This window comes from Tamandua tetradactyla, chromosome 6 (assembly GCF_023851605.1).
Source record: "Tamandua tetradactyla isolate mTamTet1 chromosome 6, mTamTet1.pri, whole genome shotgun sequence".
Lineage (NCBI taxonomy): Eukaryota > Metazoa > Chordata > Mammalia > Pilosa > Myrmecophagidae > Tamandua > Tamandua tetradactyla.
The window spans coordinates 109,699,777-109,720,940 of record NC_135332.1 but is presented as its reverse complement, the minus strand read 5'-3'; the positions used below and the strand labels follow the sequence as shown (position 1 = coordinate 109,720,940).

At 40.5% G+C, this 21,164-nt stretch overlaps 2 protein-coding genes across 4 annotated transcripts in view; one reads left to right on the top strand and one right to left on the bottom strand.

The window, feature by feature from the left end:
• The first annotated feature begins 773 nt into the window (after nt 1-773).
• On the top strand, nt 774-2,769 carry CRH (corticotropin releasing hormone). The gene is made up of 2 exons (XM_077163205.1): nt 774-1,019; nt 1,741-2,769. Exon 2 carries the CDS (start codon nt 1,755-1,757, stop codon nt 2,289-2,291), a length of 537 nt encoding a protein of 178 aa, XP_077019320.1. The 5' UTR covers nt 774-1,019; nt 1,741-1,754; the 3' UTR covers nt 2,292-2,769.
• Nucleotides 2,770-3,663: 894 nt separating this feature from the next.
• TRIM55 (tripartite motif containing 55) overlaps nt 3,664-21,164 on the bottom strand; it is a 42,312-nt gene continuing 24,811 nt past the window's right edge. Inside the window, exon 10 of one of the 3 annotated variants that reach the window (XM_077166902.1) lies at nt 3,664-4,700. In XM_077166902.1, coding sequence (XP_077023017.1) covers nt 4,578-4,700 — 123 coding nt within the window. In that variant the 3' untranslated portion in view covers nt 3,664-4,577. Of the gene's footprint in view, nt 4,701-17,329; nt 19,945-21,164 lie in introns of those variants that run through there. The other 2 variants (XM_077166901.1, XM_077166903.1) reach the window with 2 other exon arrangements.

The window sequence follows — 21,164 nt, the reverse complement described above, 5'->3', positions numbered from 1 at the left end:
AGTTAATTTTAGATACTGAGAAGAGATAAAAAGGAAGAGCAGTGAAATTCTGGGAGAAATTTAAACTTTGCTGTACCCCTGACTGACCTTGGTTTGTGCCCCTCATCTTGAAAATAGTTCTTGTCATTATTTCAAAAACTTGGGCTGTATTCCAAGAGGCTTATTGGTCCCGTCTCTGCAGACTCATAAATTCCTTCATCTGCTCTTGGGAGGAAAAGGCAGATGGAGGCTTCAAAGCTGGATGTCCCTGCAAGCCCATCTCCTAGCTCTTCATTCTTCTTGAGGCAGAACGATTATGGGAATCTGGCTCTGGGTGAAGGGATTTTTTATTTTATTTTTTTCAGATTCTGAGGGGCTACTTAAGACAATTGTTTAGAGAGGTTAGGAGGGATAGAGAAGAGGGAAATTTAGATCCAACTCCTAGAATTGGTTTCCTCGCAGGACTTTACATTGATTGACCACCCTTTCTTCTCACTTTCCCTTCCTCTCCTCTCCCACGCTCTGTCTCCTTTTCGACCCTCATTTTGGTCTTTCATAGTAAGAGGTCAGTATGTTTTTACACTTGGGAAATCTCATTCAAGAATTTTTGTCAATGGACAAGTCATAAGGAACCCTTCCATTTTAGGGCTCGTTGACGTCACTAAGGAGGCGATAAATATCTGTTGATATAATTGGATGTGTTGAGATAGAAAAACTCTGCCCCTGGCTCCCTGGCAGGGCCCTATGATTTATGCAGGAGCAGAGGCAGCACGCAATCGAGCTGTCAAGAGAGCGTCAGCTTATTAGGCAAATGCTGCGTGGTTTCTGAAGAGGGTCGATGCTATAAAATCCCACTCCAGGCTTTGGTGTGGCCAAACTCAGAGCCCAAGTCCGGAGAGAGACTGAAGAGAAAGAAAAGAGAGAAAGAAATAGAGAGAGGGATCAGAAAGGAGAAGGAAAGAAACCCTCCTGAAGAAGCTCGGGGACATTCCTCTGCAGAGAGGCGGAAGCCCCTCTCACCTGCCGAAGCACCGGGGAAGGTAGGGAGCTCTGAGCCCCAAACGCCCCACCAACTTTGCGCTGCCTGCGCCGCCGCGGTGTGTGCCAGAGCCGACTGTCCCTGTGCGGTGTGTGTGTGTGTGTGTGTGTGTGTGTTCACTGAGTGTGCCTCCAGAATTCCGATAGTGGTTGTGATGTGTCTAAAGCAAACTTAGACGGCTGCTCATAGTTACCTGAACTGCCGGGTGCTCCTTGCTTGCTGTATAGATGAGCCCCAGATCAACCGCGACCCCGAGGCAAGGAAACAAGGGCAGGGATAAAAGAGAGAAGAAGGAAACAATTCTCAGTTTGGAGGAGAATACTGAAACATTCAGAAAGGGGGAGTCAGAGCGAGTGAAATCTTAAATTTTAGAGAGCTCTTCTCTAGTGAGCGAGGGGACCAATCTCGGGATCGTTAGGGAGAAGATTCAGGGACCGTCCCTTTGGGAATCTCTGAAGGAATCCAGCCTGGTGAGGGGGTGAAGTTTGGTGACGAGCCGTACTGGCGTTCCCTTTTCTGCTCTCTCCACCACCTCAACTCCAGAAGTCCCAGACCGGGCGCTTCAGCACCGCGGACAGCGCCCGCCCGAACCTGGCAGGTCTCTGGGTGTAGGGCAGGAAGAGAACCCCGAGTGCACCTCCTGACTAAGCTAAACTCTGACCAATTCTTTCTTTCTCTCTTCCCTTCTCTCATTCCGCCCTCCTCCCACCTCCGTGCTGCAGCAAGCGCCCCTAACATGCGGCTGCCGTTGTTAATGTCCGCGGGAGTCTTGCTGGTGGCTCTCCTGCCCTGCCCGCCATGCAGGGCCTCCCTCAGTCGAGCACCCACCCGGGGTGCCTCGCAGGCACCGCCGCAGCCCGGGCAGCCCCAGCAGCAGCCTCTACCCATCCTGCTCCGCATGGGGGAGGAATACTTCCGCCGCCTGAGGAGTCTCAACAAAAGGTCCGCTCCCGCCCTCTCGCCTGCCTCCTCGCCCCTCGCTGCGGGCAGCAGCAGCCGCCCCACTCCGGAGGAGGCTGTAGCCAACTTTTTCCGCGAGCTGCTGCCCAGGCACACTTTCTACAGCCAGGCTGGTCTCGCGGAGCGCCGCGCAGAGAACGCCCCCGGTGACCACGAGGAGGCGCAGGAGATGGACCGGCGATCCGAGGAGTCTCCCATCTCGCTAGATCTCACTTTCCACCTCCTCCGAGAAGTCTTGGAAATCGCCATGGCCGAGGAATTAGCTCAGCAAGCTCACAGCAACAGGAAACTGATGGAGATTGCTGGGAAATGAAACAGTGCGTTTGGCCAAAGAGATTCTGCATTTATCATATACCCAAAAATTAAAAAATTGAAAAATATTGTATTCTGTACCATAACTCTGCTCTGATACCATGTTTATTTTTATATAGCTTGACACAGTGAGAGAGCATATACCCCTTAATTAGCATGCACAAAGTGTATTCACATGCAGTAACACACAAAAAAAGTTATTGGTATCGTCTTCTTTTATTTTCTACTTTCAGGTGTCTTTATTTAAAGAGTATAGACCAATCAGGAACGTTTTAAAGACGCAGAAGTCACACAATTGTTTTCTGTTGTGGTCTGAACCAGAGAATGACATTCTCTTAGGTGGGTGGGTGAGGTAAAGCCTGTAAGCTCTTTGAATCAATTTTTTCTTGTAAACCTTTCAGTAATAAAACATCTTTCCAATACCTGGTCAATTTGGTTGTTTAAGAGGATGTTGAATATTTGTATTTTTAATAAAAGCTGCAAAGGTAAGCATGACTTTATTTTTCCTCTTAAATGCTCACACATGAGAAGAACTCTCAGCTCTTAGTTTTTTCCAAACTGTTCTCAGCACAAGAAAAATAAGCACTCCTTGCGTTTTCTTTTTTACTAAAACAAACAAACATGTCAGTGGCTTACCCAGACTTTTTATAGACTCTGGCTCATCTCTGTACCGCAAGTTATACCTCTGAGATTGAGTTGAATAAATTAGGAAGTTGCTTCCAGCTCCAAAGACTTGGTAATTCTACAAATTAAAGATCAATTCATAATGGAAATAACATTTAAATCTGATTACCTAGAAGATGTAAAAAAAAAATTAAGGGGAGTGGGAAAGGATGGAGAGAAGAAAGGAGAAATGTTGATGCAGGGCATACCTCCAAATTTACTGCCATGATGTTCCATTTTTTCTATGAGATAGGCTCACTTTATCAAGATACTACTTTGGTACCACAGTTTTTTTTTCTTCTGAGCTATTTTTCAGTGCCTATTTCTAATATGAGAAACTTGCTAGCATCTCCATTTAAAACAACTAAATTTAGTTACTGAAAATGGCACTTGTGAAAATTTTTCCTATAAAGAACATTCAACTTTTATAACTTCACAAATTTCCTCCACATTTATGTCTGTATCAATCCTGGTTACTTTAATTCTTAGAAATATAAACTATCTTTATTACTTCTAAAATTGAATAGAATTAATTTTACAATGCACTCACTTTTGGTATTTAGCTATAGCTTAAACACTTACAATTGAATGTTTAAACACTTCAAAACTAATTTGGATGTATGAAGACACTGCTTTCCAGGGGACCCGTTAAATACATTTGACTAATGTTTCATAAGAAAAAATGAAATGCTGAATAAGCTATTATAAGACTATGTTTTTAAAAACATCATTTATTTAAGAGTTCATACAGAATAAAATCATGTTTAAATTCTGAAGGAGGCATTGTGGTGGGACAAAGCGTGATTTAAATACATACATATTTTAAATATCTGGTGTGTGTGTATATAAGTATAGATAGATAAATATATTTAATACATGCAGTTGTACTACAGTTCACTACATTGATGCCTCAGTGGATACAAGAGAAAGTAGACAGCTCCTGCTAGAAGATCTTTTCCAGTTAAAATGCCTGATATTTGAATATCTAAAACTAAAATTAGAAAAATATTACAAGAGATATCCCAGGGCTTCAGCCTTCTGGACTATGAAAGTATCACCAAATGCAAAGAACATTTCTGGCTATACATCCGTGGCATCAGTATGGAAAAAGAGGAAACCTTTGTGAAACATTTCATACATTTGGTCAATGATTTGTCTTTTGTCCATATATTGATGAATCAGTCACTTCTGCGTTAACATGAATTTCACTGACCTCCTGTATCATTATAAAGGAAAGGAAATAACAGCTACTATGATACACTAACAAAAAGCCAGTGCCTGTTAGAGACAAGAGTTGTAGTGGCCACTGTTTTCAATACTTGCCACTGGTTATTAACAAACACATATACATACCATTCCTGCACACCCTTCATGATGTTTCCCACATAATAAAAGATTTGCATAAGATCAAGTTTCTTTTTCTCAATGCTTTCTGCTGCTATTTTATCAAAGAATTGTTTTCCTTCAATGTGTTGGATAAGTCATCTGGAATTAAAGATTTTTTTGCAGAAATCCTTTTCAGAAGTCCCTTTCTTCATCCACATCATATTAATTTCATCGAGATTCCCTGCTGTTCTTATGTATACCAGCCAGGCAGACAGAGAGGCAGCAGTTGGAATGAACATCATTCACTCAGGGAGTTCAACCAGGAAAAGGAGAAGACATGGCGAGCTGTCTCAGAATCAGCTGCATTCCCATTCCCTGAAGCTGCAGCCTGCGCCTGGGGTGTAGGGGCCTCAAATCCAATCTGCAACAAAGGAAAATGTGAATCAGAAGAAGGAGCTAGTCCTTTTTTGGTTGTCCCAGCCACTTTTCTACTGCGGAGAAAAGATAATAATAATTATATGGAACATAATTATTATTAGGTATGAAAAGCAAGCTTGGGTTATCTTGGCTATGGGCAAAGAGTCATGAAAATAATTAACACTCATAATCCAAAATGGGGCAACAGTAATGCATGCAGTGGAGGGAAGTTCTTTGAGAAGAGTCCAGGTTATTCTATTTTTTTTTCCTTTTAAAAGTCTACTTGTGCAATGATTTATTGAGATGAAAGTCACATTAAAACTATTAGGAATTTGGGCTTAGAAAGCCTGCAAGGAAAAAAAAAATCTAATTTTAGATGATATTGCCATACCCACAATATTCTGAGACATTTTAATAGAATCTCTCCACTGCTAAAGGAAGAAGTTTCTACCAAGTAACTAAATAAGAAAATAAATAAATAAATATAATTTATCCTATAGTATAGGATAAAGTTTTTGAAAACTGCAGGCTTATTTTTTAGCAAATCATGGAGGGAATGTTTCCTCCAGATAATAAAATCAAATAACATCAAAATTTCTCAGAGACAGCTATCTTTTACAAATATCTGACAGAAACAGACTTTGATTTTGGAGTAATGGACACTTATTAATGTTGTTTTCAATTTTAAAAATGTATGGAATGAGGGACAATCTTCAAGAGGTCTCACTGTAATGCAATAATTGAATGCATAATTTAAAGGTACCATAACAAGCACAGTTCTTCCTAGGAGAATTACCGAAAATGGACAAACATATTCTAACGTCACTGATCAATCTGCCTTGCCGTATTAGAATGCTGCTGACTGCAAAGCAATGAGACGGCTACATGCATTCAGCTCCGAAGCCCAGAGTGATTTTGTGAAGCTGTGATGTGAATGGACAATATGTGGCACAAACATAGCAGAGCTTTGTTAAGTACGTTGTTTTGTTGCCACTCAAAATAGTTTAGAGTGAAAAATGAGTGCTTAGCCTGCATTTTACCAGATTTTGCCCTAAATATATATTTGGGGATGAAGTTTCAAGGTTAATAAAATTATCCAAGTGTTTATAGCTTTGAGAACATTATCCTTCTCTGGGTCGTATATGCTCCCTGACAGAAAGTTTAGAATGGCCAGAAAATCATACCAGCCATAGTGGAATAAAACTGAACCAAGTAGTTTTCTATGAAGGAATAGTTTAGAATTTGAGTGAAATATGGCTTCCAAAAAATTCTGTTGGTTAGGGGGTTAGATACCTCAATATCCTTAAAACTAAGGTGGAATAAACATCCTGACAGAATCCTATATATATATATTCACAAACTTCAAATTCGTCTTTTCCTTATCATAGTCATTTTACTCTCACTAACCCTTAAAAAACAAATTTGGGCATATTATTGATGCATAGGACTTTTTATAAGCATTCTATATGAGTGACTAATGAATTCTGCCTAGATGACCAGACCATGAGATTCTTTTTCTTGAAAGTAACTCCTAATTGAGAGGAAACTTCCGTGACAGCTATTTTGAAATATCTACAATGGTGAAATAGTTTAGTGAGATATTTTCTGTAGGGGATATAATCCTTGGGAACTATTTGGATTGCTTTTGGAATTTGTATATATTGTTGTGCTTTTCTAGACAATAAAATTTATCTTCCGTTCAAATATTTTTTGCCGGTAATATCCTACAGCCTTTAAATTTGGGGACTAAATAGTTTGAATTTGCTGCTTTTATACTCTTAAATTTCTAGGCAATTGTTAGATTTTCCTCCAAATAATACAGAGTGATGTTATCTTTCAGAGAAGAAAGGCCAGTGCCAGGGTGGGGGCCAGAGGAACTGGGTCCACTGGGGCCTGTGAAACAGAGCTGAAGTTATCCTGAGCTTCTTTAGGTGATTATACCATCTCACTGACCTTGTTTATATAAACTTGAAGACCCACCAACCATCTTGGCAAGAATGTTCTGGGCAAGGAAGCTTAGCCTGGTTTTGAATCCCAGACGGACCACTTATTAGCTGTATGACTTAGACAAGTTTCTTAACCTCTCTAAACTGTAATTTTCTCCATAAAACAAATGAGACCCGACTTCACAAGGTTGTTGTAAGAACTGGATAAGAGAATATGTGTAACACTTTGCACATGCTTCGTATTAGTGCTTTATAAATGTGTTTCCTTTCTCACTTTTCTTACATCAGTGAAGAGACTCTTCCAGGCAGAGCCCCTTGGGGACTGTTTTTGATGAGCTATTAAGAAACCAAGTATTTTGTATATTTACACTTCTATCAACAATTTTCTTTTACCTGACCTCCAGGAAGGAAAGACAACTTATTTGTCATGCTCACCTTTCTAAAAACTGAACATCATTTATATGATTTTAGCTTTTAGTTTGTTGTCATCATGGTCATCCATGACCCTGTTCAGTGTATCTCTAAGTAACTCAAATTTGCATATGGCTACATCAAAACGGAAGAATGAGCTTAAGATTTAGAAACCTCCTTACTATCAGCACAGGTCATTAAATCAAAGGTAGGCTTCTTTCCTACAGCTTTTTCAAGTGGAATTTTATGTATGTGATCCTTCAAATATTAACCCAAATTATTTTGGGAAACTGCTGGCTCTCCTTCATCATGGGAAGTGCTATTTTAGGGAGGAATATTGAGGTACCATGAAGCTAAACAAAGGACAGAGAATGATGAGCACTGATCTATTCTTCTTGCTTTTGAGTTTGTCCTGCATTCTTGTTTAATTTCAGATGAATTTAAAAAGTGAACAAAAACGGTTAATCTCATGTTATTTCTAAATGTTACACAGTTTCCTCAAGTGACAAAACAGACAAAAAATCTACACCCATCATTTAATGCTGTGTATCACTATGGAGCTTTAGATAATTTGAAAAATCTGATGTTCAGTCATACAATGAAACGAGGAAATGGAATATGGAGGAAAAAATTTCTCTCTGTCTCAGTTGTTAGAGAGACTCACTTTGGTTGAGACCCACTAAAGACCAGCAGAGATGAGTGATATACATTTGCTTAGAGAAAAAACTTTTTTTTTTTAAATGAACCCTGGGTATTCATGAACCAGAATTTTCTTTCCCCTTGATTTTTCATCCTGTTATTTTGAAAATGTCCTTTGAGAGAAAAAAAAATACCATCAAATTCTGTTACTCAGGTATTGTTTCACACTGCAGAAGAGCAGGAGGTACCCGGTGCTCTCACCCAGAGCCAGCTCTTCTTGACATGGGACATTGTCTAGAAGCTCTCCTGTTGATGGGTAGTAAAAGGTGTGTGTTCCACCAGAAGGCATGGACATTTGCCTGCGTGCAGGACAGCTCTGGGTTATAGACAAGGTTTGTTTGGGCTGTACGTGCAGCTGCATAGCATTTTGAAAGAAAAAAACTTGAATTAATGGCCAACCAGGAGACTTCTCTTGACAAAGTAGAAAATGTAGCAGCACAGCATTTCCTGGAGAGCTGGGCAGTGGCAGCCCCTTTGAGCAGGTTTGCTCCCGCCTGCTGTCCACAGTGCGCACTGCTCCCTTTCAGTTCCCTGCTGCAAGGGTGGTTTTGGCTGCTATTTATTCTTGTGCATGTGCAGCTGCTATATTCAGAACAGAATTAAGAAACCAAGTATTTTGTATATTTACACTTCTATCAACAGTTTTCTTTTACCTGGACTGTTTGTTTCTTTTTTAAATGTTACCTTTCTAGTTCCTAAAGGAACATAAGTTTGTTGCTTCCCATGGAAGGCCACTTTTTCATTGAAAGGTGTCAAAGAAAAGAAAGTAAAATGCTCAACAGTGTCTTTGACTTGCCTTTATGTAAAATGTGATGTACTTTTTTAAAAAGCCTTGGGCGGGCCACAGGGGCTCAGCAGGCAAGAATGCTTGCCTGCCATGCCAGAGGACCCGGGTTCGATTCCTGGTGCCTGCCCATGTCAAAAAAAAAAAAAAAAGCCTTGAAGTTCTTGTGGCACAATTCATGACAACAAAAGCATGAAACTCCCTTCAAATTCCATTGAAGGCACATGTGTTCCTGTGTGTTCCTACGGCACACTTTGTAGAGGGTATATGATGGTGTGCAGATTGGTGAACATGTTCTTGCTTTGGCTTGGAGACAATATCAGAAGCTCCCTTACCTAAACACATCTTATCTGCATGGTCCACAGACTGAACAGAAAGAAACTTCCCAGACATTCACTTTGACACAAGGGTGGGTGATGGCATGTAGGAGAGGATTTTTTTAAAGCTGGCCCGAAGTGATATAGTAAGCTCTGCCAGCTCATCTTTGTTAGTAGCCAGTGACCTCCGGCTGTCCCTAAGCCTCCCAGAGCCTCCACTGGGTACAACATCTGCTTTTCCCCAAATGCTCATTTTCTGCCCTTCATTGGTGGCTCTGATTCACTGAAATTTACCTCTCTGTGTTTCATTTCCATATGCTTATCCAATTGATAATGACCAATTTTATAAAATGAATGGAAAGTCAGACTTTCCTTCAGGATGATGATGGTTTAAAGTTCACCCCTGCCAGATGACATTTTACCTAGAAATGTCCATGCTTTTTCTTAAAAGGATGACTGTTGTGGCTGACTTAAGCGCTATGCCAGGACATCTGGAGGGATATTGGGGACAGCAAGGTCATCGATGTTCAGCCCCCTCACTCAGGCCACTGTCTCCTCCTTCTCTGGGTGCCTCTGTGACTGCCAATCACAGATTCAACCTGACAGAAGGATCTGGTTACCATCGTATGTTAAATGCCAGTCTTCCCATGCCAATTCAAAGGAACCTTGCTCATCTACAATGGAATCTGTTTGTCTAAAAGGAATGTGGATAGGAGGTAAGATTAAACATGAAGCCGCCAAGTGGGCAATAACCCAGGAACCATCTAGCACCTGCTACGGGTCAGAGGATCAAAGCCAGATGCTGGAAACAGGTGTGAGGAGGAACATGGAGGGCATGTGTAGAATGCTTGATTCAGAAAGACCAAATTCAATCCTTGGCCTGGTCCCCTACTTAACATTCCTGAACACCAGGCCCTTGGATAGTGTTAGCATTATGGATTCCAGACAGTAAAAGAGGAGTGCAGCAAGAGCCAGGGCCAGTCAGGTGAGGGGGAGGGTAATGAGATGACAGCAATGCCCGAGAAGTGACTCTGGCCTGGTCTGTGGCTCACAGCCAAGGGTCTAAGCCCTCAAAACTGTACTGGGCAGCCTCACCATCATGGGCATTTCTGGAACAGGAATGCAGACATCTCCGTTTGGTGGCCGAGCAACCAAGATGAGTTAGGAATGAAGCACAGAGCAGTGAAAAACAGCAAGCTGTCCATGAGTGTCAGAGGAAGAAGAAAATAGGCACCTCCCAAGAGAGTTCTGAAAGGAAAGCACTCCCTCAAAGGCAGTTTGTCTTGGAGGATTTACATCCATACACCTCGAGGGGCTGAGGGGATGGGTGAAGGGAACAGGTTTGGGGGCTTTGTAGCCATTAGCTACTTCCCTCTTGCTGAGTAATTCCCTCAGGCCTACGAAACAAGAAGGAATTCAACTCACTTTTTCTTAAACTGGATGTCTGGTGTTAGGTTTGTTTCCAACATGGTGTCTAGGAATTGACAGGGCCAGGGTAGTGAGCAGACTCTAGCTAAAGCACTGATCTCACAGCCTGGCACAAACTTAATGCCAGGCTCCTCAGTGACCGGCCTGACAACCGTATCTGTTCAGAGGCTTTGTGCGCTCTGGTTCTCTCTGAAAGGAAAACTAAATTATGAAAATTGCTAATTGCATCCTTACTTCCTCACAGACAGGTGATTCTTTTACCTTCTGTTAGGCAAATAGGCCAAACAGATTCTCCTCAAGAACCGTGTAAGTAAAGCTGAAGTAGGATATGTAGTATTTGCAAATGCTTTAACAGCTGATAAAATTTTACATTTGTAAAATTAATGTATTGTATTGGTACAAAATAGTTTTAAATTATATTTACGAAAGTCCTCCTCCCCCCCCAAAAAGAACGATGTGAGGTAGACAGCATTATGATGCCCAATGAAGGCTGAGGAACTTGCCCAAAGTAACTCTAAGGATAAAGCGCTGAGAGTTGTTAGGAGTGACCACAAATCCAAAGGGAAAAAAAGGACAGCTGGTGCTGCTGCAGATGTGAGTCCCCGGGCATGAGGGCATACCCCACTCCCAGAAGTCCAATAGGGAGGGACAAGATGATCAGAGTGCTGGGGGCTGCAACAGGATTGGATTGCTCTCCTTCGGAATGGACAGCCACATCCCTGCAAGCTGTGGAGGACTGACCACCACCCAGCTGTACTTTGTGAGGCTGCAGGGGGGCCTGAAAACCACCCATTTATACTCTGCGAAGCTGGGGGGCCCAAAAACCACCTGCTTGTGCTTTGTGAACCTGGGGCAGCCCGAAAATGACTCATCTGTGCTCTTTGAGGCTGGGGAATATGTCCTGAGGGCTGAGGCAAAGCAGAGGAACCATTTGCTTATACTGATTTTTGTCTCAGTCTATCAATTCAGGTGACGTGAGGATTCTCTCACTTTCTTTAGACTCTAGCTTGGCCTCTGTTAGCACACACGCACACACACTCACACACTCCAAGGTGGAGGACAAGGAATCAGGAGGTGTCATGCCCTCAGTTACTCTGTGATCTTGAGTAAATTACATAATCTGTGATCCTCAATTTCGTCTACTATAAAATGGGTAACCTGCCCAATTCGTTCTATACAGGGTTGTCCTGAAATTTAAATGACAGAATCTTTATAAAAGTGCTTTGTAAATCTTAAACAATGTGTGCACAATAGTGATTGCTGAATGACATCCATTTTTCAGATGCAGTAACACAATGAGGGATTAACTCTTCTTGGGCTATATAGTAAGGGGGGAAGGGGATATTTCATGGGAATTACTGAAATACACAAAGAGAAAAAAATCACAGGGTATATAACACTAATGAGGGTCTTGTGTTAAGTTAGAATAATAATAAATAATTTTAAAATACAGGAAACAAAATCCAACAAGCTATGTCATAACAACTTCCCCAGAGAGTTTTCCCTGGCACCTCCATTACTGTCTTTGTGGAACTGTCGTGCTGTAGGCGCATGTTGCCAGACGAAGTGAATTTATTACATTGCTCACACACAATTTACATTATATTTCCCTCTTTAAAATGGATACATCCATTTTAACTTCCTATTAAAGTGACATTTATTTAGTATGCTATCTAATCCTCAAAAATGTAGTCAACCATATCATTATTGGTATTTTTTTGCCCTCTAGTAAGGCCCCAAATTGGCAGATATTAAGATGTCACTTTTCCCGGCAGGAAAAAAAAAAGTCCAGAAAAAGAAAATTTAAGACACAATAGAAAATAACATTAATAATATTAACATAATGACCTCATTAAAACATGCTAATAAAACCCTACTCTCTCTTATAATTTTTTTTTCTATGTGACTGATAATGTAATGCCTGCATTTCACTCTCATAACTTCTTATAAGTTCTAAGATTATTACGTCCTGGGCAATGCTATGCAGTAAATGTAGTCCGGTCCTAAGCACTGATTAGTGTTCTATTTTCATCAAGCTGAAATTCCAGGACAGTCAGGGGGGCTGGCAGCCATTCGTAAACTTGAACTTCCTAATTTCTAAACCATAAAATGATCACTCTCAATAGGGATTTCTGTTTGATAATAATTTTGACACCCTGAAACCTTCAATTAAATTTAGAGAACATAGTTAAATTTTCATTCATTTCACTTTGTTTTGAAAAATTAAATAGATCATTTCAAAGAATACAGACTCTATAGTCACACTAGTGGGAAATCATGTTCTTGGGCTCCTGTTTTATTTTTTAAAATGTTCTTAATACTTGTGAAATTAAACTAGCTCAGGAAGGAAGCTTTTCAGCCCTCTTGCCTGAGGCAGCCGGAGTTCATGTTTGTACTTGGAATGGGTGTGGAAGGTTTGGTCTGAAAGGTCATTTGCATGAATATGATTTTATCCCTTTGCATGTGGCATCTTGTGGAGATGTCAGGCTGCACTCTGGCTGCTTATCCTTTGCACTTTGGCCCATTATTCATCGTGGCTTATGAAAAATATAATATTTCCAAGGGGATTGAATTTCGGGGTGATGAGAAATTTGATAAGGTCTCAGGTCTGGGGAAATATGCATTGGTTTCTGAGAGTCTAGGAAATAAATCCTGGGCTTTAAGAAGGGAAAAGAAGCTTTGCTAACCATGGCTGCCCCTCATCATTCCCCGACACCCCTCTTTTTAACCATTTAAACCATGAGTCTTTCTTTTCTTTTTTTAATGAAGTGGTTTTTATTTTCCACTGAGATCACCTTTATAACCTCATGGGAAAATTTTTATAGAGATTGGTTCAGTGACAAAGACGGCTATGTGCTGGTTTTTTGGTGACATTCTTCCCATCGCTACTGCCTAAAAAAAGCCACTGCTCTTGGCCTCCACATATCCCCTTTGCTATCTTAGAGCAAAGAGCTCTGGGGGCTGGGTGAGCCACATTGTTCCTGAGGCTCTGTCTCTGAGCTAATGATATGCTAGTTGGAAAGGATCTAGAAAACATTCAGGACAAGGGAAGGGACCATTCTGAATCTTTGTGTCAACACTTGGGTTGGGAACCATGGGACCTTCTCAGCCAAGAGGAAAAGGGCTGGTGTTGGAAGTTACTGGCACCACGGACAGGGTGGCGTCTACAGTTCTGTGAAGACTGGTTTAGACGTGACAAGGGGTGAGCTAGGGCAAAGACGTGTCATGAAAATGTATAGAGATATTAGCTCATAGAGCAATTTACTTCAGAATTAAAAATAGTGGCCCCACAGGGCAGTGGCAAGTAATCAAGCAATCATAAAGTGTAACCTCTTACTTGAAAGCACCAGGCCTGTGGCCATATGTCCCTCATTCTGCTTGGATGTGTGCATGGCTGAAGGAGGAAGGGGAGACAGGCTGGCAGGATTTAGCCATGATGTCTGCCCTGTGGCATGCAATTGGAATGCCTTAAGGACTGCCAGCTCCTTCCTCCCCTAGGCCTCTCCCCACAGGCCCCCTACCTCTTCTAAGCTACTATTAGGGCTCCTATTAAAAGATAGCATATGAGGATGAGAGGCCTCTCTATAACCATTCAAGCAGACAGTCACAAAACAGAAGAGATAAGAAGTTAAACACAAAATACACTTATCCTGGGATCAACTCTTCAAGAAAATATAACAATGCTCAATGTGAATTATCCAAACTGAGTTTCAAAATAGGAGGTAAAAATTGATAGAATTTTAAGGAGAAATAGATAAATTTACACTTATAGTCAGAAATTTAAAAATTCCTCTCTCTGTAATTATAGGTAATCTGAAAATCAGTAAGGACACAGTAGGCAGTAGATACAGTAGACAGTAGAACAGCACTGTTGACGTTGTTCTATAAGGACTAATGACATTTATGCCACATGGCAACAACATCAGGATGCTCAGTCTTTTCAAGTGTACATGGAACTTTCATATGGGCCATATTCAGGGCCATAAAACAAATCTTAATAAATTTAAAGGGTTGGAATTACATAAAGCATGTTCTCTGTCCACAGAAAGTCAGAAGTTAAACAGAAAGGTAACTGGAAAATCTCTAAATATCTGGAAATTAAACTCATCTAAGTAAGCCATGGGTCAAAGAAGAAACCACAAAAGGAATTAGAAAACACTTATGAATTAAATGAAAAGGAAAATGCCATCTATCAAAATTGTGGGGTACAGCTAAAGCAGTGATTAGAAGAAAATGTATGGCATTAAATGCTTATATTAGAAAAAACGAAAAGTCTCAAATCTATAATCCAAGCTTCCACCTCAAGAAACTAGAAAAAGAAGAGAAAATTAAACCCAAAATCAGCATAAGGAAGAAAATAAGAAAGATAAGAGCAGAAATCAGTGAAATGGAAAATAGACCAAGAAAAAAAAAAAAAAAAGAAAGAAATAATAAAGCCAAAAGCTGGCACTTTGAAAAGGTCATGAAATTGATAAAACAATTTGGAAAACAGAAGAACAAAGTTGGAGGACTTGACGTTACCTGATTGCAATACTTATTATAAAGCTATAACAATCAAGACTGTGTGGTAGTAGGGGTCAGGACAAACATATAGATTAATGGTTCAAAACAGAGACCTCTTTCACACATATGTGGCCAACTGAATTTCAAAAATCATCAAGCTTATTCACTGAGCAAAAGTATAGTTTTTTCCAACAATTGATGCTGAAACAATGGATTTCATAAGGGGAGGGGTGTGAATTAGTCCTTGGTCCTTACCTCACATACACAAAAATTAACTTAAAATGGGTCACAGACCTAATGTAAGAAGTAAAACTATAAAAATTCTAGAGGAAAACATATGAGAAATCTCTGTGGTCTTGAGTTAAGAAAAGATTTCTTCAACAGACAAAAAGTGCAAACCATAAAAGAAAAAAATGATATATTGGACTGCCTCAAAACTAGAAGTCAACGCTCATCAAAATAAACTGTTAAGAAAATGAAACGGTGAGCTACAGACTGGGAGAAAATGTTTGTAAAACATCTTTCTGTTAAAGGAGTTTAATCAAGAAAATGTAAACAACTCTAAGACAATAAAAGCGGCAGAATTTTGAACAGGTACTTCACCAAAAGGAAATGTAAAAAAGGCTAAGAAGCACCTGAAGGGATGCTTCACATCAGTAACCACCAGAAAAATGCAAATTAGGACCACACTCCCATTAGAAAGAGTGAACTTTAAAGACTGACACTATACCAAGTGCTGGCTACGACTGTAGAGTACTTAGAACTTGCTTCTATTCTGGTGGAAATCTAAAATTAAATAGCTGCCATGGAAAACAGTTTGTTGGCAGTTTCTTATGAAGTTAACTGTAAACTTACTATACAATTAAGTGACTCCATTCCTAGATATTCACTCAAGAGAAATACTTACTCAACATACATTCACACACAGACCTACACGTGAATGTTCATAGTAGCTTTATTTATAATAGCCAAAGCTGTAACTACTCAAGTATCCACTAACCGATGAAAAGATAAAACTGTAGTATATCCATACAATGGAAAATTACTCAGGTCTAAAAAGAAATGAGATACCGATACTTGCTACAACATGGATGAACCTCAAAAGCATTATGCTAGTCGAAAGACACCAGTCTCTTGATTAAGTGCAATGGCACATGAGGGAATTCTTGGGGCTAATGAAAATATTCTTTATCGTAATTGTGGTAGTGGCTACACAACTCTACACATTTGTCAAAATTCATTGAACTGTACATTTAAAATGGGTACATTTTAGTGTATGTATACTGCAAAAAAAATTTATTTAAAAAATCACTTATCTTCCATTACTTCATTCATCCCATATTCTGAGATTATCTCCAAGGTGTACATCATAAATCTTTGCTCTACTGGGCAATAAAGGCCATGAGTACTTTTAGGTGGAATTCTGAGGTATGCCATTATGGATTTCATGGGATTTATGGCATGTTACAGGGTAATAGCAGCTGTGAAAACATTCAGCTAAATGGGTGCGTAGGAAGAGATCTGGAAGCAGTTTGGGACATGGAGATTAGTGTATGAACTTCAAGACAAGAAATATATTTTAAGAAAGACAATCTATTTCACTGTCAGAATGGCTTATATTCATAACTCTCCCAATGAAAATGACCTGAACGAAATGATAAAATTCTTCATACTAGAATTTGTACTTCCAAATGCTGATGTAACTGATGAATCTATCCATTGAATAGACCCTTCATCCTTTCATTTTACTGATGAGAAAACAGGCTCAAAGCAATTAAATGCCCAAGTCAGATACAGAAGGGGGCCAGGACTAGAACTTAAATTCTTTCTCCTAATTTCATTGATCTGTCCACTGCCCCAGGTTTTGGCAGAATTTGTACCTTATTTATTTTCAGGTTTGAAGAATGGAATGTGAAAAGTGGCTATTTTGCTCTTATAATAATAAACAGCTATAAATGGTAATGCTTTCAGTGTCTTTTACAACTATACTTCATGCTCCAGTGAAACACATGAGCTTAGACTTGTGGTTTTTTTTTTATAGAGGGCAGCAGTTGCAGAGATTTCAGTGCCAAAGTTGGGTAGATGGGGTCCTCTGACCTCAGGCAGCTGCCACGTCCAACTCGAGAATCAGCCCAAGCAGCTGCTGAGTTAATCCCACTGAATAGGAAGAGACATCTCTGGATACCTCTGCTCTCTGCACAGCTCCCATCATGTGGCTTGGGCAAATTCTTCAGTACAAGGCCATTACACTGCATTTGAAAGGGAGGAAGGGAAATAGGAAGGGCGTACTCATTGCTGCTGTTCCAACCTCAGGAAAAATTTAACTACCATACAAAGAGTTAATAAGGTGTCCACTTATCCACCAGGGCAGGGGAGACCCTGTGGTAACAACCAGGTGTAATCTGCAGGTAAGGAGTTCAGGAAGAAGAAGGGCAGTGGATGTAAGCAGACTGGACTGAGAAAATGGCCACAACATGGCATGGCCTCACAGAGACTGCTTTTCAAAGGTAATAAACCTGTCTCACAATGTTCTTCTCCCAACTTATTACTGCCTTGTATTCTGAGGTGAGCTAGGGCATGGGGTAGCTTTTTAAAAATAAATTTAAATATTAATACATGAAGCAGAGCAAATGTAATTTCCACCAAATTCTCTCTCAATCGGTTGTTTATCCAGCAGGCATTGCCTAACAACTAGAGGATGACTCTCCAGTAAAACACCAATTCATGCCTAGGGGCTTACACATTGGGGCCTTCTGGAAGTAAGGGGTGTGGCAAACTTCAAAGTGCATTCTGCAGAAGGAAGAATGGGAAACAAAGCCTTTGATTATATTTAAACTTGCCCTCGGGCTAAATCTGGATCTTGTTGAGAAATTTTTCCTTAGAGAATGAGATAAGTGGGAGCAACAATGCTCCATGGATCTAACAAAAAGTGGGAGCCCCAATCACCACTGATGGAGATATCTGCTGTCTGATTCTGCCTGTTTCTAACATAATGTACATGTGTGGATAGTTAAAGAAAGTTGGTACTTACTCATAAAGCAGACAAGGCAGTAGTAAAAGCAGGAAATGTGAGGATGGATATGGGGAAGCAATAGAAAATAGAATATTTGACTTTTTCAAAGACTTGTGGTTCAGTTGATGGGAGCCAAAGTTAGTTCCCAGATCAGAGCTGGGATGAAGGCATCATCACCCCTTAAGACCACTAGTGAATCAAGGAGAACGTTTTTATTACACCTAAATGTTCAAGGGGAGAACTAGTGGTGAATTTTGAAACTCCAACAAACTAACTTTGTTCTGGACAAGTATTAATCTAATGAGCTAGGTTCTGAGATGGCAAAAGTGAATCAGGTGTGAGAAAAATTCACACAGAGACTGGACACTGTTATCCTGGTGAGGGCTCTATCAATCTGCCCGTATCCCATTTTGGAAACAAAGAAGGATACTTCAACATGAAAAGTTTAGCTTCTCTGTGTGAAAGGGTATTTCTCAAACCCTGAGAACTACCCAACCAATGCTTTTGCAATCTGGAATGTCACTTTAGCACACCCCATCTCATCCCCATGCTGCCTCACCTTCATCTTGTCAAACAGGCATATGAATGTCAGTTCACATGAAATGAGATAAGTGGTCAGCAGCCACAAAGCTTGATGCTTCCTTGTAGCCTCAGAAAAGTTGCAGGAAGGATTTATTAGGACAAAGCCCCAAACCCTTAGTTTCAGAATGTAAATTGAACTCTTCAGACAATTATTCAGACCCACAATTAGATCCTTGTTCCAAAAAAGCACGGAATTTTCTCTCTTTCCATTTACCTCACTGAGCCTATGGCCAAGTCTTCCTCCTACTGCTCTTCATGACAAATAAAGACTGGAGGAGGAGCTGTGCTCTAGGCAGACTATAGGAAGGACAATCAGAATGTTCTAGGGTACAGAGATTGCCAGATGACCACTGGACATTGGGGCAAGCTCTGCTCACACATTGCTGCAGATACAATAGGAACCCATGGAAATCCCATCGCCATTGCAGAGGAGACAAAGGACACAAATGAAGAAGAAAGGAACTGCATAATGGGGACTTCAGATGAATCAATGTCAACACAAGGAAAAGTCAGTGAACCAGAAAGAGCTGAGGGCTTTCAGCCAGTAACCCTCAATTGTTTCTGAGCTACAGCATAGGAACCTGGATCTCAGGTGCAGGAGAGTCATTTACTCACAAGTACACAGGGTTTGAATCTTTAAATGTTATTAATTAAAGTAAAAACATTCAAGAAGATATAAAAAGAGTGATATGTTAGCCTCAAAGCAAACCTCATAACAGTAATCAACAAAAGGCTTAACTATGAGAAAAGTGACTCAAAAATAATACGCAGGAACTGTTTGAAGGCTTTATTACTTATCTTTGGTTCTAGTTCTTTATGGCTGATGGATAAACATTTATCTTCTGGCTCCTTACTCATTCAGTTCACACCTGGCTGTGATCCCCTGATGTTGCTGCACTCTGGGCACTTTTCTCACAGAGTCTTCCTCTTCCAGGAGAGACACTGTAGAGTCTGAGGGTCCAAAGAGAACTGAGAAGTCACCTAGTCCTTCTTCCCGCCAGAGCAGGAATTGCCAATGATAGGAGTCTCTGGTTACCTCCCAGGAATCTCTAATGTAAGCAGATGAAAGCCTACTACTTCATCTTACGAGTCCTGGACCACCATTCAAGCGTGAGCCCTCTGCTACCCCTCCCTCCACTTTAAGAACACGAACTCCTCACAGCATTATTGACACCTTTGGACTTTAGCCTCCTTTGGATGGATTACTGAATAATTGCCCACTGAATCACTGTCTGAGTCAGGGCTCCCCTCCAAGCAGGATTAGATAACGGAGCATTTCTCCTCAAGAAGGTGCTTGAGGCAACTGCTTTGTAGGGAGCTTGAGGCTACCAGTATTGGCTAATTCCTAATGTCTGATTCCTTTTGCATGGCTGAGCCTCAGGGTTTGGGGAGAAATTCATCTCTGGGCTTCAGAAGAGGAACTTTATGGTAGAAACTCGATAAGATGTTAGTCAAGGGAAAAGAAAATATTTCCTACCCATTAAAGTAAAAATCAAGCACAGAATCTGACTCCAGATGTAGTGAAGTACAAGAAAAGCCAAAAGGGCTAGGTAGATTGCTAACTCCTGTGAGAAAACAAGAAGAAAGCTTCACTGACATGATCACAAATAATTTTTACAACATCGTTTAGATGGACTTTTCATTTTGGTTCATGGCACTACTATGTGTTTTTCACAGGTTATTATACTACTGTTTACAGAAAATAATTCCTCCTCACTTGATGTCCATTAAACATGTAAGAATTCCCATAAACTTTCTCAAAATAATCAAAATCAACTCCATTATTTTACCAGTCATTAAAACACCTCAAAAGTTTCCCTCACAGCAAACATTTATTTCATTTTTCATCTATGAAAATAAGTATCCAGCACCAAAGCATGTTATTTAAAATTTTCCAAAAAATCATTTCCTTTTATTACTTTTTCAAATTGAAGTTCTCTTGAGCCAGTCAAATAATAAGTAATTTTCTGATTTTTGAAAAAATGACATTCATTGTTCAAAATCACCTGATAACCCAGGAGCCTGGAAGTAGAGAGTGTTCCTTTAGCAGCCCCTTGGCTGGGCAGCCTCGCATCCACACGCTTCATGGATGAATGCCCATGAGGAGACAGTAACTACAAGCATTCTTCCCTCTGAAGAAATGGGAGATTTCTTCTCTGGGATCTGGAGCCATGCAAACATCTAACCCAGTGTTAGGGAGACCTCAAACAGTCATCATAAAAAGAAAAACAAAAAAGATATTGTGTCCCTTAAAAAAAAAAAAAAGAATGGAGGAAAATGTGTGCTTTTCCCAGGAGCACATGCTTAGGAAGCACGGGTTTAATCATGCCAAGCCTATCTTTGCTAGCCATATCCAGCACATTCCCAGAATTCATGTGCCAGAGGTTTTATTTTACAGAGCAGATTTAAAAATCAATTCAAACGTACTCCTCAGGGGCTTCAGGGAATGAAAGCAGGTGATTAGTTTTTTTTGAAGCCCAAAGATGACACAGAAAAGGCTGAGCAGGGACAAGTAAGTGGCCGTTTCAAAGGAGCGCCAAAGACACCAGCCAGTCACCACAGGCCAAGCAGCTCCCACCCACGGGCCTAATGCCCACAAGGCTCACTTTGCCCCGTCCCCCTGGGAAGCCAGGTGTGACCTCACCAGGCAGAGTCAAGCCAAATCTGTGCTCCTTCTATATAATGCTTAGAAGACAAATCAGTACTGGGGTGAGTTGTTTCTGTATTTTCCCCAAGGCAACCATTGCTCTCAGCCCCTTTGAAAGCCCTTCTGTCTTGAGGGGGC

Excerpts from the sequence above, each read along its gene's own strand:
- CRH (XM_077163205.1), top strand. The coding sequence starts at position 1,755 with ATGCGGCTGCCGTTGTTAATGTCCGCGGGAGTCTTGCTGGTGGCTCTC.